At 39.0% G+C, this 18,290-nt stretch overlaps 1 protein-coding gene across 5 annotated transcripts in view; it reads left to right on the forward strand.

The window, feature by feature from the left end:
- Positions 1–18,290, forward strand: part of SIK2 (salt inducible kinase 2) — a 135,185-nt gene that overhangs the window by 96,435 nt on the left and 20,460 nt on the right. For 4 of the 5 annotated variants that reach the window (XM_036862029.1, XM_036862026.1, XM_036862027.1 and 1 more), the window contains exons 5-8: positions 5,001–5,125; positions 5,563–5,686; positions 8,023–8,243; positions 9,844–9,996. In XM_036862029.1, the coding sequence (XP_036717924.1) occupies positions 5,001–5,125; positions 5,563–5,686; positions 8,023–8,243; positions 9,844–9,996 (623 nt within the window). The remainder of the gene's footprint in view (positions 1–5,000; positions 5,126–5,562; positions 5,687–8,022; positions 8,244–9,843; positions 9,997–18,290) is intronic. The other variant, XM_036862028.1, reaches the window with a different exon arrangement.

The raw sequence follows: 18,290 nt of genomic DNA on the forward strand, positions 1-18,290 counted from the left end.
ATTAATCTCAAGGGGAAAAATGGTAACTTTATAATGGGGTAACCCAGAAGACACCACCTTAATCCATAGATCAAGGTTAACTCCACCAATAATTAAGCCATAATACCTGCACCCCCTCATGTGATGCCCTGAGAAGAGCACTTCACCTCTGTGATGTTCTTCCCAAAAAGCAATCATTTTAATCTAATCATGAGAAAACATCCAGCAAACCCAAACTGAGAGACAGTCTACAAAATACCTGACCAGCACTGGTCATGGTCAAGAAAGACAAGGAAAGACTGAGGAACTGTTAGAAATTAGAGAAGGCTAAGGAGTCAGGACAACTAAGTGCATTGTGGAACCCTGCACTGAGAGAGGACGTTAGAGAGAACACTGGCGAAATGTTAATGAAGTCCATGGTTTAATTAATAGTACTGAATCAGTGTTACTTTTTTTTTTAATTAATTAATTTTTTTTTTTTTTGACTGTGTTGGGTCTTCGTTGCTGCGCGTGGGCTTTCTCTAGTTGCGGCGAGCGGGGGCTACTCTTCGTTGCGGTGCACGGGCTTCTCATTGCGGTGGCTTCTCTTGTTGCAGAGCACAGGCTCTAGGTGCGTGCAGGCTTCAGTAGTTGTGGTGCGCAGGCTCAGTAGCTTGGCTTATGGGCTCTAGAGCGCAGGCTCAGTAGTTGTGGCACACGGGCTTAGTTGCTCCGAGGCATGTGGGATCTTCCCGGACCAGAGCTTGACCCCGTGTCCCCTGCATTGGCAGGCAGATTCTTAACCACTGCACCACCAAAGAAGCCCAGTGTTACTTTCTTAGTTTTGATAATTTTACTAATATAGTTATGTAAAATGTTAACATTAGGGGAGGAAGTTGGATGAAGGGCATAGGGAATTCTCCTCACTTTATTGTTGCAACTCTTCTGTAAAACTATTTGGAAATTAAAAGTTAAAAATATCAAAGTGAATCCAACATAGCATGGCATACATTCTATGACAGAGAAACAGGAAGCAAAAAAGTGTCTGAGGGACACAGCAGCCATCATTTGAGGTATTAACTTGTAGATCAGAACATTAGAGAAGACATTAAACTAGACATTAAACTTTCCTTTCCAGCAAAGCCAGGCTGGGTCTGGGTCTAGCATAGAGAGGAATGCCCATGTGACTGTTTTCATAATACTTTTCAAAAGTCAGGTGTTAATGTGGGGTCTTTGATTATTCTCTGTTGTTATGAGACTATCTTCTGTGTTTGCACAGTGGTTGACACATGTATGCACTCAAATGTTTAATGAAGGAAGCAGTGAATTTGGTTGGTGTGATGAAACAATAAATACCCATTCCACATGAATAAATAGTGATAAGAAAGAAATCCTGGGACTTCCCTGGTAGTCCAGTGGCTAAGACTCCACACTCCCAATGCAGGGGGCCCGGGTTTGATCCCTGGTCAGGGAACTAGATCCCACGTGCTGCAACTAAGAGTTCGCATGCCACAACTAAAGATCCCACACGTGGCAACTAAGACCTGGAGCAGCCAAATAAATAATAAATAAATTTTTAGAAAAACATTAAAGAAAAGAAAAAAGTCCTGCATAGCTCTGCCGTTTTCGTATTTCATCCCTCTTGCTCGCCCCTCATTTCACTATATGCTTTTAGGCAGAAAGCTGCAGACTGTGAATGAAGCAAATTGTACAGATTCCTGTGAAGAGATAAAAAGGCTTTTATTTTTAAGTGTTTTCCCATTGCCACTTCTTAAACCTGACAATTATTAACCTGCTCAAAAATAGCTACATATCACTGTACCAGAGAAAGACATAAAGGTGGTTAACAAACAGTGAGAGCTCTGTAGTCAGACTTGGTAAGTCTGCAATTTAGTGTAAGCTCTAGCAAGGTACTTAACTTTCTACCCTCACTCTCTCCTAAAATAAGGATACCTCATGGGGTTACTAAGAAGAAATTATCTTAGGAGAGCTTAGATCAGCTTCTGACACTTTTAAAAGAGACAATGACAACATATTCATTCAGCAAACCTTTATTGAACAGCTGCTGTGTGCTGACAGCATACTAAGTTCTAGGGGTACAGACATATGTCATTTCCCCCCTTCTCTACTCTCAAGGAGTTTAGTCTGATAGAGAAGGCAGATAAGTAAAACAAGAAGAAGAATTGCTATTCTTCTCTTCTGTTGAGTAGCTTACTCAGTGGCTACCTGTTTATTGAGCACCTGCTTAGTTTCAATAGCAAGCCTAAAGCATTATTATGTTATCTACTTATGATGTAAGTGTACTTATCTACATATACTCACTTATTGTGAGTATATGTTACTCATAATAACTTTGTGAAGTGTAGACAATGTCCCCATTTTGCAAATGAGGAAACCAAGGCTGAGAAATTAAGTAATTTGCCCGAGATCACACAGCTAGGTGGAAAACCCAAGATTTGCCTGACTCCAAAGCTTTCCTTAACCCATACATCAGATGATTACAAATAAAATATTTAAGTGCTTTGACAGGGTTATAGAAGACATCTACATAAATGCTATTATAATAATTTTAATGAACCTGATTTTCTTTCGGTGCTTCTTTTAATGTTCCTACAGACTCAAGTTCCTGTTTTCTTCAGTTACCTACAGGAAATAGAAGTAACATCTGTTTAGTACCCTTTTTCTTCTAAGTTAACAGGACGCTTTCTTTGTCCCAGATGTGTACAGCCAAGGTTGAGACTAGGCTACTACAGGCACCATGGTTCTTTCCTAGTTTTTGCTCTCTTCCTGCCTATGGAGTGTCCAGTGAGAGAGCCTAGGGGAGTAAAGAGTCCAGGCCGCCTTCCTGACAGACCTCTGTCCCAGTCACTCTTTGAGTTCGTTCTACAAGAGTCGGGGGAGGTTCAGAATGAAGGAGTTCTGGAATGACTCTGAAACGTTAAAACATTCCAATGCTATTTAGAGAGTATTCTCAACTTATATGTGCTAAAACTCATCCTGTGATTATGGTTTAAAGTACAGCAATTATTGGACCTATTTCATGATCTCCAAACACACTTCCCAGAGCTTCTTGGGCTTTTCTGTGTGAGTGAAAGTAACATTTTCCTCTTTAAATGTTATTTGAACATCTAGTCCTTGGATCGTTTGAGAGTATAGTTTTTCTAGAAAATTAGAAACACCTATCAATATGGACACATGGGTTGTGATGTGATGTGAGTGGTTAGTTCTAGAGGTGGAATTGAGAAGATAAGACCTCTCTGACAGTCATTTTGGAAAGCCGAGCGTAGGCCTGAACTGCAGTTACGTTGTGGAGGGAGGTGTTCTCATCACCTCGTACTCCTGGATGCCAAGGACAGGCCACAGCTGTGTTCCTCCAGGTTTAGATGCACCATCTCTTTCCCCACATGCACCATCTTTTCTCTTGTGAACCCTTAAGCTTCTCCACACTTTCTTTACCCTTCCTGTGTATTTTCTCAGGACCCTTTTCTCTGAAAGGCAGTAATTGGTAATGATGGCTTTGGGAGCTGACACTTCACATCTACTGTGCTCCAGGAATTTTACATTCTTAGTCTCATTTAATCCTCACGGCATCCTATCTGGGTAGGTGGATTATCCCCACACTTATAGATACAGAAAATAAGGTTCAGGAAAATTAAATAATTTACGTAAGGGCCTTGAGGCTAGAAACTGGCAAAACTGGAAATCAGCTGTAGGTCTCCCTAGCTTCATAGATCGTTCTCTGCCATGAGGCTGTGGTGTTGGGGATCATGACTGTTTCTGTTACTACTGCTTATGTCAGGGAGCTAAGAGAATGCCTCCCCTAAGGTACCGAAGTGCACCATAGTCTCAGGGTGTGAGTGGAGTGTGAGTTTCTGTTAACTCACTGGATCCCCATAACAACCTGCTGACTACTATGTTTCAGTGTTACAACTGGGGAGACTGAGGCTCGCAAAGACTGAACGCATGTCACACAGCCAGTCAGTCTGGTGCTGGAGACTTGTTCCAGTTCCCTTGGGGCACCACCGAAAGCTCACTCTCAGTGCAGGGCGTACACCAGCCAGAGTAGAGCCAGTTCCCGTCACTGAGGTGTAGCCTTCAGCCAGGAGTCTGTTGCAGCATGAGACGTTTTGGCTCTAACTTGCAAAACAACAGGAATTTGTTCCTTCACTAAGACCATGCGACTGTGTGAAGGCTTAGCAAAAGAGCACAAGCTTGCGTTTATACCAAATCTCACTGCATTTGTCTTATGCCGTAACTTTCATGCATATTGAAAGCATCTGAGTACGGTGTTTCCAGAGGGCATGCTGTTTATCAAAGCTGCAGATTCAGTGTGACTAATATCATAAGGGGAAGGCCATTAACTATTTTGAAGTATAATGCCACCGCATTCCATAAATGAGTAAACAAGTGACATTGGTGATAGGTGGCCTGTGGCTGGGCCACATGGCCATTGCATGTTAATGAGCTATTCAGATGAGTATCTGCCTAATTCAGGATGTGCGGGCCAACACTTAGAGAGTTGTTACTTAGGAAACTCTGTCCTCAGTTGCCTTAAAAGGTTATTTATCTTGCTAGCCTGGGGCTGTGAGAGCAGCCAGTCCCTTGGTTGTGTTTAGGTAAATATCTTAGAGTTTTACTCATTTGTTTCTTTTTTTATAAACCATATAAGCTCAAGAGCTCTTAATCATGGAGTAATTGAAATTCTAAGATTATCAAATTCAAGTTGATTGTCCATATCAGTGGATTTTTCTTTCAGCCTTAAAAATACAAGAGATAAAGTCTTTTTCCAGCCTCTCGCTCATTCTCTTTGAGAAGAAAACTTAATTCATTAACACATTCATTCAACAAATATTTACTGAATACTTAATATTTGCTATTCATTGTGCTAAGTGCTAAGGAAACGTCATAAGATACATGCCGTCGCATTCCCACAGAGTGAATAGTAGTGATATTGTTAATATAGCATATTATAAAATTATTATGAGAAATTCAGTATAGTTTGAGAGCATAGATGAAAGTAACATTTATTTCCATCCCAATAGATTTCGGTTTTGGAAATTTCTTTAAAAGTGGTGAACTGCTGGCAACATGGTGTGGCAGCCCCCCTTATGCAGCCCCAGAAGTCTTTGAAGGGCAGCAGTATGAAGGACCACAGCTGGATATTTGGGTATTTCTTTGCTTTGCTGTGTTAAATGCATCTATAATGATAATACTTGGTACTCTGGCCCATCTCGGAATCTCTCGGTACCTAACACATAGTCAATAGTTCATACTTTCCCTGTCCACTGGACTATAATTAGTCAGAGCATCTTGAATTAGATTCTAGGAAAGAATTTCTAGGGAAAGATGTTATCATCCTAATATCAGCAATGATTTAAAGTTTAGTAATCAAAATGATTTAATTTAATTCTTTTGGTATTTATTATAGGATGCTTTATTGCACTGGTCAGCATTTCAGATTTTTTTTTTTAATTCTGAGAAAATAGTAAATTCAAACAGGAATTTTTCAGTCCATATGATTTTAAGAGCCCTGAGGATATTTAGGAAAACAAAGAGTGTTTGAAGTTCTCAGTAGAAAAGAGACTGCATTGTTTTCTTCCCTAGAGCATGGGAGTTGTTCTTTACGTCCTTGTCTGTGGAGCTCTACCTTTTGATGGACCGACTCTTCCAATTTTGAGGCAGAGAGTGTTAGAAGGAAGATTCCGGATTCCGTATTTCATGTCAGAAGGTAACAACCTGTTTATCTTAAAATTATGCTTTACAGAATTTGTTCTGCAAATGAGTGCCTAAACAAAGCCTTCTCTTTTTCTAAGTTTGGGTGCCAAATAAAGTGACCGAGTCACTTTAAAAGCTGTAGAAATAAGTAACCCCTTCCATGAAGGTGAGAGAGATTCTAGCCTTCCTACTCATAACTGGAAACAGAAAGTTTCCCAGATTAAGAACAGCAAGTCTTCCCATTTACCCTTGTCTATAAATGTCCCAGGTTTATTTATATTTTTATATATATTTATTGGAGTATAAATGCTTTACAATGTTGTGTTAGTTTCTGCTGTACAACAAAGTGAATCAGCTATATGCATACATATATCCCCATATCTCCTCCACCTTGCATCTCCCTCCCACCCTCCCTACCCCACTGCTCTAGGTCATCACAAAACATCCAGCTGATCTCCCTGTGCTATGCAGCAGCTTCCCGCTAGCCATCCATTTTACATTTGGTAGTGTCGATGTGTCAGTGCTACTCTCTCACTTCGTCCCACCTTACCCTCGCCCCCCCCCACCCGTGTCCTCAATTCCATTCTCTAGTAGGGCTGCATCTTTATTCCTGCCCTGCCACTAGGTTCATCAGTATTGTTTTTTTAGATTCCATATATGTGTGTTAGCATACGGTATTTGTTTTTCTCTTTCTGACTTACTTAACTCTGTATGACAGACTCTAGGTCTATACACCTCATTACAAATGACCCAATTTCGTTCCTTTTTATGGCTGAGTAATATTCCATTGTATATATGTACCACATCTTCTTTATCCATTCATCTGTCAGCAGACATTTAGGTTACTTCCATGTCCTGGCTATGGTAAATAGTGCTGCAGTGAAAATTGTGGTACATGTATCTTTTTGAATTACGGTTTTCTCAGGGTATATGCCTAGTTGTGGGATTGCTGGGTGATATGGTAGTTCTATTTTTAGTTTTTTAAGGAACCTCCATACTGTTCTCCATAGTGGCTGTATCAATTTACATTCCCACCAACGGTGCAGGAGGGTTCCCTTTTCTCCACACCCTCTCTAGCATTTATTGTTTGTAGATTTTTTGATGATGGCCATTCTGACCGGTGTGAGGTGATACCTCATCTTTTCCGACCACAAGGCTAGGAGACTAGATATCAATTACAGGAAAAAAACTAAAAAATACAAACACATGGAGGCTAAACAATACGCTACTAAACAACCAGGTTTATTTTAGACTTAGAGAAACATTTTGTAGATACAGATTCACAACCATTTCACTCTAAGTATGAAATGGATTTTCCCACATCTTTTGGTGGGAAGTTACAAAATTAAATTTTTTAATTAAATTTAAAACCAACTAGCGAAACTATTGAATTAAGATGAAGTGCCATAATCCCTTCCACTCTTGTATTGGCTTGCTGCATGGGCAGCAGTTAAATTTACTCAGTTTAGATTTTGGTTTTCATCCTTAACTTGCTTGTTCCTGGTAACAGAAGTAATGTTCTAGTAGTTAAGAGGATAGATTTTGGAACCAGACCACCTGGTTTTCATCATGAGTCCACCACTTACTGGCAGTCTGGCCTTGGCAAGTTATATCTCTGTGCTTCAGTTTCCTCAGTCTATAAAATGGAAATAACAATAGTTTCTAACAGGGGTATTGTGGGGATTAATTAAATTAAGCTCTGTAAAGCTCTTAGCATGGTGCCTAGAACATAGCAAGTGATAAAAGGCTAGTTTATGTGGGGGTAGTAAAGAATATGATGTCAGCTCAGAGAATAAGCTAGTGCCCAGGGTTGCAGCAGTGCAGTTTACTTAGTGTCATCAGAAGTGACTAGTGTTTCATGTACATTTTTCTCACTTGCACTGATACGGAGAATAGCAGCAGTCCCTTGGAGAACTCTGGCCTCACTTAATAGCCTTAGTGTATCAGCCTCGGAAGTGACTGTAAGGAACTGTTTATTATTTGCTTTTTCTAGGAAGAAGGCTTGTTTTTTTCTTTAGTGGAAATCTAAGTCTGTGTCTAGATATTGTAAGTTGAGAAATTCAGTAAAAAGATTCATTAAGACAGAATTGGATAGACCTACACCCTCCTGTTTTTTCTTAAGTATTCATTCACAGTGATGGTTAATTTTGTGTGCCAGCATTCATCATGTGAACTTGACAAATACGAGTAGCCTTCAGGTATTCATTTATTCATTTGACCTTCTGCTTTCCAGTGGGCACTGTGGAGGATACAAAGATTAACACCATTGTACAAAGTCACATGAGTCAAGTAAATACCCCAAAGTGCAAGGTGATTTACGTGACTTTTGTAACATTGTGTTTTCTGTAGATTGTGAGCACCTTATTCGAAGGATGTTGGTCCTAGACCCGTCCAAACGGCTAACCATAGCTCAAATCAAGGAGCATAAGTGGATGCTCGTAGAAGTTCCTGTACAGAGACCTGTTCTCTATCCACAAGGGCAAGAAAATGAGCCATCCATTGGGGAGTTTAATGAACAGGTTCTGCGATTGATGCACGGCCTTGGAATAGATCAACAGAAAACCATTGAGGTAAAGTGGTCAGAGATTCGACTAAAGAAATTTTAGGACTCTGTTGTACTTAGTAACTTGAAATTTCATGCTCATACCTGTCATCCTGGTCTTTTAGCCATCCCAGTACCTAGGCCTGCTGTTCAGTGTTCCCTGAAGATTTCATCACACTATATTTATGTTTGCTTTTAATCAATATAAAAATTCCTCCCTTTGCCCCAACTGCCAAAAAAATTCAAAAGGAAGTGTTTATATAGGATTGAGAAAAGACAAAGATGGAAGCTTAGCAAATACAAAGTAGAAAGTTTCTTCTAAGATGAAACATGAAGTTCTGTACAGGTAATAAGCTAGTTTATATGGAACATAAATGTGCAGATATGGAACAAGGCTGAGGGCTGAGCAGGAAACAAGAAGGGTAGGCATCGGGTTTAGGTTGTGAACTGAAGAAACTCAGAAGGCAAAAACAGGTGGATTCCTGATTTGGAAGTTTTATGGGTCATAGAACTGAGAAGGTCATGAACCTGGGAAATTCCTTGGCAGCTTTGTTTCTGTCCTTTAACAGCTGGCATGTGCATAGGATATACATATTTTTTAATACCCCCTCAACAGGCAAAGAACAAACAGTGCTTTTCAGGATGAAGCATGACAAGAAAGACTATAAAACGCCCCCCTGTGAAGATAAAGTGCTCCAAACTGTGCTGCCTTTTCCTTCATTGTAGCCATAAATGAAACCAGACTGCTTTCCTGCTTTGCTCATCACGTGCTTAGCGAGGCTTTTTTGTACTTGCCCTTGAAGGCAGCTGTGAGTGCAGTTCCCCTGGCCTGTGATGTTTGCTACCAGTGCTCTGCATCTGAGCTGCACTGCACAGCACTCATGCAGCCTGTCATGTGGAATTAGACGCCAAAGGATCCGTTGTTCTTCTGTTCCGTTAATATCCTGGGAGAGCTGGCCAGCTAGGGATGTGAAAAATCGGGAAGCGACTTTATTTTCAAGGTTTCAAGAGGGTTGGACTGCAAAAACAAGAGGAAAAAATTACCTAAGAACAGAGACCCAGCATCTCTCAACGTAGCATCCAGATGTCATTCTCCAGCCCAAAATAATCACCAGGAATTTCCCCAAAGACTTTAATCATTGACTTCAGGATTTACAATGGTTTGGACTTGTGTCGAGGCTGTGGAATTAGAGCCTCTGGGCTCAGGTTACTAACCAACCTTACAGCCTAGTTGCAGCTATGAGATGGGACCATATGACAGCATTGGGGAATGTCTGCATGAGACAATGATGGCATTTTCTCTGAATGCAGAAAAATAAATGGATCCTATTAACGTAAAAGAGCCATTCAAGTCATTCAGAGGTATCATCCTTTGTACAGTTAATGAAGTTATCTGTCTTCTATTCTAAATTCTGGAATAGCTTTCGTTTTGAGGCATACTTTGCTTGTTACTTTGCTTGTTTTTAAGAACACATGGCATCTTCCCTCCTTTTTTAATTCATTTTCCAAATTTTATTGAAGTATAGTTGATTTACAATGTTGTGTTTTTCCCTCATTTTTTAGAAAGGTTTAAATCATTGAATTGGTTTTTATGGTTCTCTGCCTTTGGCACTTGTATTCTCTTCCAGGCTTTGCAGAACAAGAGCTATAACCACTTTGCTGCCATCTATTACTTGTTGGTGGAGCGTCTGAAATCACATAGGAGCAGTTTTCCTGTGGAGCAGAGACTTGATGCCCGCCAGCGTCGGCCTAGCACCATCGCCGAACAAACAGTTGCCAAGGTAACACCCCATTAGCCAATAGTCTTATCTGTGCATGTGCCTGTTCACATGTTTGACACATTTTTCATCGTGTAGTACAAAGGGTTAGGATTTCATCCTCTACACCTTGTTTTTCTGTAAAGTTTTTTTCTGTCGTCGTTCACTAGATCCTCAAATGTTTTATCATCTTCCTATTTTTAAGGATTAAGTTTATTTCAAACAGTTTTTTTCTTTAAGAGATTTCTCATTTTTTTTTATCATTCACTTATGTTAAGAATTATTGTAACTAGCCTGTACATTCAATTTCATTTAACAAATTTTTATTGCAGGTTTACTATGTAAGCTTCTTTTATTAGGCACTACAGGGAAGAGGATGTATAAAAGAGTTGTTGCCCTCAGAGTCATTACATTATAGAAGCAAAATAAGACAACATCACGAATAACCATCCTTCAAAATAGAGAAAGGGCAAAATTTAGAAGATGCTGTGAATATCATTTTGATAGAGAAAACCTTTTTTAAAAAAAGGGCAAAGGGGAGAGAGATGCATCTGATTGGGAAGGCTTTCTGGGAGAGGCGGCATTTAAGGTAGAGCTTCGCAGCTGTGTAGGACTTTGTTAGGGAGAGGCAGTGGTTAAAGGCATTATACGTAGACAGAAGCAGTGTGAGCAGAAGTACTCAAGTGGGCAAGCGTAGGACTTTTTCAAATTAATTCACTTGAATTAAAGAATAGGGAAATGAAAGAGTTGGCGTGCTAAGTTGAAGCCATGTTGTGAAGGGCTTTGAATGCCAAGGTAAAGAGTTTACTAATAATTCAGGAAGAAACGAGGAACTACTGAAGACTGTTAAGCAAAAAAGTGATAAAGCTATATCCATACTTCAAGCTAGCAATTTGGTAACACTGGGAAGGATAGATTGGCTAGGGAAGAGAAGAAATTTGGAGAGAGCTGTTAGGAGATGATTATAGTAGTTGAGATGAGAAATACTGAAGACTTGAGCTAATACTGTGCCAGTGGAAGGAGATAGGAAGGGGGAAGTGTAAGGAACATTTCAGAGGTAGACTCTGGATGAACTTAGCACTGATCTGGAGAGGCAGCTCAATGTGATGGTTTAAAGCAGGGACTCAGGCACATCCCACATTCTGCCGTTTCCTGCTGTGGACCTTAAAAAAGTTACTTGAGGTCTTTCTCTGCCTCAGTTTCCCAAGCTTTAAAATGAGAATAATTATAGGATGTTAAGACGTTTAAGTTAGGTAGTAATTGTTCAGCATTTAGAACAGTGCTATATAAGTGTTTGTTATATAAAGTAATAAATAAATGTTGGGGAGGAAGGGACGACAAATTAGAGATGACTCCATTGTTGAGCCCAAGGCTGAGAGAGTCGTGGTGGCAGAGACTCAGCTGCTTACAAGGAACAATGGATCTGAGTCCCTGGAGAGAGGCTAAGGCTTAGGAGAACTGGGAGATCACCTGCATAGAGGTTGAGAAGAGGAGTGGTTCGTTCACATGATCTATTAGGATTTCCATCTACTTACGTGAGTACTTACTTTATTTAAAGTGCAAGTAAGAATCATAGTAGGGGACTTTAACACCCCACTATCACCAATGGACATATCATCCAAAATGAAAATAAATAAAGAAACACAAGCTTTAAATGATACATTAAACAAGAAGGACTTAATTGGTATTTATAGGACATTCCATCCAAAAACAACAGAATATACTTTCTTCTCAAGTGCTTATGGAACATTCTCCAGGATAGATCATATCTTGGGTCACAAATCAAGCCTTGGTAAATTTAAGAAAATTGAAATCATATCAAGTATCATTTCCGACCACAGTGCTATGAGACTAGATATCAATTACAGGAAAAAATCTGGAAAAAATACAAATACATGGAGGGTAGACAATACACTACTTAGTAACCAAGAGATCACTGAATAAATCAAAGAGGAAATCAAAAAATACCTAGAAACAAATGACAATGAAAACATGATGACGCAAAACCTATGGGACGCGGCAAAAGCAATTCTAAGAGGGAAGTTTATAGCAATACAATCCTACCTCAAGAAACAAGAAATATCTCAAATAAAAAACCTAACCTTACACCTAAAGCAATTAGAGAAAGAAGAACAAAAAAACCCCAAAGTTAGCAGAAGGAAAGAAATCATAAAGATTAGATGAGAAATAAATGAAAAAGAAATGAAGGAAACGATAGCAAAGATCAATAAAGCTAAAAGCTGGTTCTTTGAGAAGATAAACAAAATTGATAAACCATTAGCCAGACTCATCAAGAAAAAAAGGGAGAAGACTCAAATCAATAGAATTAGAAATGAAAAAGGAGAAGTAACAAGTGACACTGCAGAAATACAAAGGATCATGAGACATTACTACAAGCAACTCTTTGCCAATCAAATGGACAACCTGGAAGAAATGGACAAATTCTTAGAAATGCACAACCTCCCAAAACTGAACCAGGAAGAAATAGAAAATATGAACAGACCAATCACAAGCACTGAAATTGAAACTGTGATTAAAAATCTTCCAACAAACAAAAGCCCAGGACCAGAAGGCTTCACAGGCGAATTCTATCAAACATTTAGAGAAGAGCTAACACCTATCCTTCTCAAACTCTTCCAAAATATAGCAGAGGGAGGAACACTCCCAAACTCATTCTACAAGGCCACCATCACCCTGATACCAAAACCAGACAAGGATGTCACAAAGAAAGAAAACTACAGGCCAATATCACTGATGAACATACATGCAGAAATCCTCAACAAAATACTAGCAAACAGAATCCAACAGCACATTAAAAGGATCATACACCATGATCAAGTGGAGTTTATCCCAGGAATGCAAGGATTCTTCAACATATGCAAATCAATCAATGTGATACACCATATTAACAAATTGAAGGGTAAAAACCATATGATCATCTCAATAGATGCAGAAAAAGCTTTTGACAAAATTCAACACCCATTTATGATAAAAACCCTCCAGAAAGTAGGCATAGATGGAACTTACCTCAACATAATAAAGGCCATATATGACAAACCCACAGCCAACATCGTTCTCAATGGTGAAAAATTGAAATCATTTCCACTAATATCAGGGAAAAGACAAGGTTGCCCACTCTCACCACTATTCTTCAACATAGTTTTGGAAGTTTTAGCCACAGGAATCAGAGAAGAAAAAGAAATAAAAGGAATCCAAATCGGAAAAGAAAAGTAAAACTGTCACTGTTTGCAGATGACATGAGAGAATCCTAAAGATGCCACCAGAAATCTACTAGAGCTAATCAATGAATTTGGTAAAGTAGCAGGATACAAAATTAATGCACAGAAATCTCTTGCATTCCTATACACTAATGATGAAAAATCTGAAAGAGAAATTAAGGAAACACTCCCATTTACCACTGCAACAAAAAGAATAAAATACCTAGGAATAAACCTACCTAAGGAGACAAAAACCTGTATGCAGAAAACTATAAGACACTGATGAAAGAAATTAAAGATGATACAAACAAATGGAGAGATATACCATGTTCTTGGATTGGAAGAATCAACATTGTGAAAATGACTATACTACCCAAAGCAATCTACAGATTCAGTGCAATCCCTATCAAACTACCAATGGCATTTTTCACAGAACAAGGACAAAAAATTTCACAATTTGTATGGAAACACAAAAGACCCCGAATAGCCAAAGCAATCTTGAGAAAGAAAAACGGAGCTGGAGGAATCAGACTCCTGGACTTCAGACTATACTACAAAGCTACAGTAATCAAGACAGTATGGTACTGGCACAAAAACAGAAATATAGACCAATGGAACAGGATAGAAAGCCCAGAGATAAACCCATGCACATTATGGTCACCTTGTCTTTGATAAAGGAGGCAAGAATATACAATGGAGAAAAGACAGCCTCTTCAATAAGTGCTGGGAAAACTGGACAGCTACATGTAAAAGAATGAAATTAGAACATTCCCTAACACCATACACAAAAATAAACTCAAAATGGATTAGAGACCTAAATATAAGGCCAGACGCTATCAAACTCTTAGAGGAAAACATAGGCAGAACACTCTATGACATAAATCACAGCAAAATCCTTTTTGACCCACCTAGAGAAATGGAAATAAAACCAAAAATAAACAAATGGGACCTAATGAAACGTCAAAGCTTTTGCACAGCAAAGGAAACCATAAACAAGACCAAAAGACAACCCTCAGAATGGGAGAAAATATTTGCAAACGAAGCAACTGACAGAGGATTGATCTCCAAAATTTACAAGCAGTTCATGCAGCTCAATATCAAAAAAAGAAACAACCCAATCCAAAAATGGGCAGAAGACCTAAATAGACATTTCTCCAGAGAAGATATACAGGTCACCAACAAGCACGTTAAAGTATGCTCAACATCACTAATCATTAGAGAAATGCAAATCAAAACTACAATGAGGTGTCACCTCACACCGGTCAGAATGGCCATCATCAAAAAATCTACAAACAATAAATGCTGGAGAGGGTGTGGAGAAAAGGGAACCCTCTTGCACTGTTGGTGGGAATGTAAATTGATACAGCCACTATGGAGAACAGTATGGAGGTTCCTTAAAAAACAAAAACTAGGACTACCATACGACCCAGCAATCCCACTACTGGGCATATATGCTGAGAAAACCATAATTCAAAAAGAGTCATGTACCACAGTGTTCATGCAGCACTATTTACAATAGCCAGGACATGGAAGCAACCTAAGTGTCCATCGACAGATGAATGGTTAAAGAAGATGTGGTACATATATACAATGGAATATTACTCAGCCATAAAAAAAATGACACTGAGTTATTTGTAGTGAGGTGGATGGACCTAGAGTCTGTCATACAGAGTGAAGTAAGTCAGAAAGAGAAAAACGAATACCGTATGCTAACACATATATATAGAATCTAAAAGAAAAAAAAATGGTTCTGAAGAACCTAGGGGCAGGACAGGAATAAAGACACAGACGTAGAGAATGGACTTGAGCACATGGAGAGTGGAAAGGGTAAGCTGGGAGGAATTGAGAGAGTGGCATGGACATATATACACTACCAAATGTAAAATCAATAGTAGTGGGAAGCAGCCACATAGCACAGGGAGATCAGCTCGGTGCTTTGTGACCACCTAGAGGGGTGGGATAAGGAGGATAGGAGGGAGGGAGACGCAAGAGGGAGGAGATATGGGGATATATGTATATGTATAGCTGATTCACTTTGTTATAAAGCAGAAACTAACCATTGTAGAGCAATTATACTCCAATAAAAATGTTTTAAAAATAAATAAATAAAATTAGATAAATAAAAATAAAGTGCAAGTAAGAGCAAAAGAGTTTTCACTTTGTATTTTTTGTTTGGCAGTTTTACAAAATTTATAGAATTATAATAGAATTTTGCATTGGCTTCTACAGAATATGTGAAAAAGAAACCCCAGGAAATTAAAATCGCCTTGATTTTAATAGGTAAATGGTGTACCTTGTTATACATATTTTAATATCTAATATAATGTGAATATTGATACTAATGTGTGTAAAATAATATATCAATAAAGTTCCAGATATTTGGGTTGAAGTATCTCTGAGCACTTGGGATCCTTCAGAGTCGAGTGGTATGGCTTTCAAGATAGAGAGGAGGGAGATAAAATGAGGATTCCTAAGTTGGGGTAGTAATAGTGAAATGGAGGGTTCCCCTTCCCTCTGGAAAATGCTGCCAGGCGGAAGGATAGGAAGCAGGAAAGACCCCATGCTGAGCAGCTTCCCTCCCGAGTCTCTTTATTCTTCTGAAACATTACACAAGTGAGGGTTACATAAACGATTGCTCCTGAGCACACGCATATGTTATTGTACATGATTTCCTTTCATATCGAAACTTGAAGCAAATTCCTTAGATCTCAAGTTATATTTCATTTGGCTTGGGGCTTCTTATGTTTGATCTTTTTTTTTATTACCAAGCACCCCGTGAGTTCTTCTCATTTTATGCATTGATCCAAGTTATCATAGAAAGCTATTTACTGTGACTTAAAATGTTTCTAATTCAAATAGCCATCTTCAGCGCTCATTCAGAAACTTGTCTTGAGTGCCATCTGGATGCTAAGAATCAGGCACTGGGGTTGAAGAAGATCTCCCTTCCCTACGAGACTTCACATTCTAATGTTTAGTATTGAACTTGTTAAAAAATAGATTTCTCTGTTTTTATGACTATAAATATGCTTAAAGTTTTAATAGAGCCTTCTCCCTTGAATTCTTTGATGTTCTCTCTTTTTAAAGAAGTGGCATATCGCTTGTTACTTGATAGAGTGATAAGGAACTGGGGAAATCACAAGATCCTTTGCAGAGTTCACATGACTTGTGCAATCAAGCAGACCTTGGGTTCCATACTGAGCTGAGTGACTTCAACAAGTCAGCATCTCTGAGCTCCAGGGTCCTTAACTATAAAATGGAAATAGCAATACCTACTTCATAAGTTTGCTACAAAGATAAAATTGATTAATTGATACCAGCAGTTCCGTTCAGATAGAGCACTTATGTGCCAGGCACAGTCCCAGCCATCATGGTTTCACAGGTACCCAGGAAACAGTCCCTGCCCTTAAGGAATTTATGGTATAGTGATGAACAACCCATGATTACTACTTAGAAAACATTGAGATTCCCATCTTAGATGGATTTAGAGTACTTATATTTGCCACATAATATACAGGAAATGTTACCTCTAATTGACTGCAGGTGACTATTTTTTAAAAATATGCCTTTTTCTTGTGAATTCTAACTACTAGTTTTTAATAGTCCTTCCACTCCAACTTCCCATCAACTGTAAGTAGACTAGAATGAAACACTCATCCCAGTTCTTTAATTACTGATTAGAGGTTGCCCTCCACAACTGTAAGAAAAAGTAAGCTAGGGCTGCTGTTAACAAAGCACCACAGACTGGGCAGCTTCAACAACAGAGTTTATGTTTTCACAGTTTTAGAGGCTGGAAGTCCAAGATCAAGGGGCCATCAGGGTTCTGGTGAGGACTCTCTTCCTGGCTTGTAGATGGCCACCTTCTCACTATGTGCTCGCACATCCTCTTCTCTGCACATGCAGGAAGAGAGATCTCTGGTATCTCATCCTCTTCTTAGAGGGACACCAGTCCTTTTGCATTAGGTCCCCACCCTTATGACCTCATTTAACCTTAATTACCTCCTTAAAGGCCCTGTCTACAGATATAGTCACATTGGGTGTTAGGGCTTCAACATATAGATGGGGTCGGGGGCAGCGGGCACAATTCTGTCCATAATAAGCATATTCCTATGGGACCAGTGAAGATTTTTCCCATAGGAGAAAATGTTATTTTCATTTTAATGGTGCCGGAAAGCATAAAATCAGAAGAAGAGATTCAAGACAGTAAACATATGATCTAAAAAGTCATTACAGTTAGTGGACATGTTCATTGTTTATGGCCACTGTTTTTTTTTTAATTTATTTTTTTATTGAAGTATAGTTGATTTACAATGTTGTGTTAATTTCTGCTGTACAGAAAAGTGACTCAGTTATACACATATATACACTGTTTTTTATATTCATTATGATTTATCCCAGGATACTGAATATAGTTCCCTTGCTGTTTATCCATTCTGTACATAATAGTTCACATCTACTATCCCCAGACTCCCAGTCCGTCCTCCCCTACCTCCCCTCCACTTTGGTAACCACAACTCTGTGCTCTATGCCTGTGAGTCCCTTTCTGTTTTGTAGATAGGTTCATTTGTGCCATATTTTAGATTCTACGTATAAGTGATATCATATGGTATTTGTCTCTTTCTGACTTTCTTCATTTGGTATGATAATCTCTAGTTGCATCCATGTTGCTGCAAATGGCATTATTTCGTTCTTTTTTATGGCCGAGTAGTATTCCATTGTATATATGTACCACATCTTCTTTATCCATTCCTCTGTCGATTTACATTTAGGTTGTTTCCGTGTCTTGGCGATTGTAGATAGTGCTGCTGTGAACATAGGGGTGCATGTATCTTTTTGAATTATAGTTTTGTCTGGATATATACCCAGAAGTGGGATTGCTGGATCATATGGTAATTCTACTTTTAGCTTTCTGAGGAACCTCCATACTGTTTTCCATAGTGGCTGCACCAACTTACATACCGACCAGTGTAAGAGGGTTCCCTTTTCTCCACACGCTCTCCAGAATTTGTTATTTGTAGACTTTTTAATGATGGCCATTCTGACCGGTGTGTGGTGATATCTCAGTGTAGTTTTTTTTTTTTTCTTTAAATTAATTAATTAATT

This window comes from Balaenoptera musculus, chromosome 8 (genome assembly GCF_009873245.2).
Source record: "Balaenoptera musculus isolate JJ_BM4_2016_0621 chromosome 8, mBalMus1.pri.v3, whole genome shotgun sequence".
Taxonomy (NCBI): Eukaryota; Metazoa; Chordata; class Mammalia; order Artiodactyla; family Balaenopteridae; genus Balaenoptera; species Balaenoptera musculus.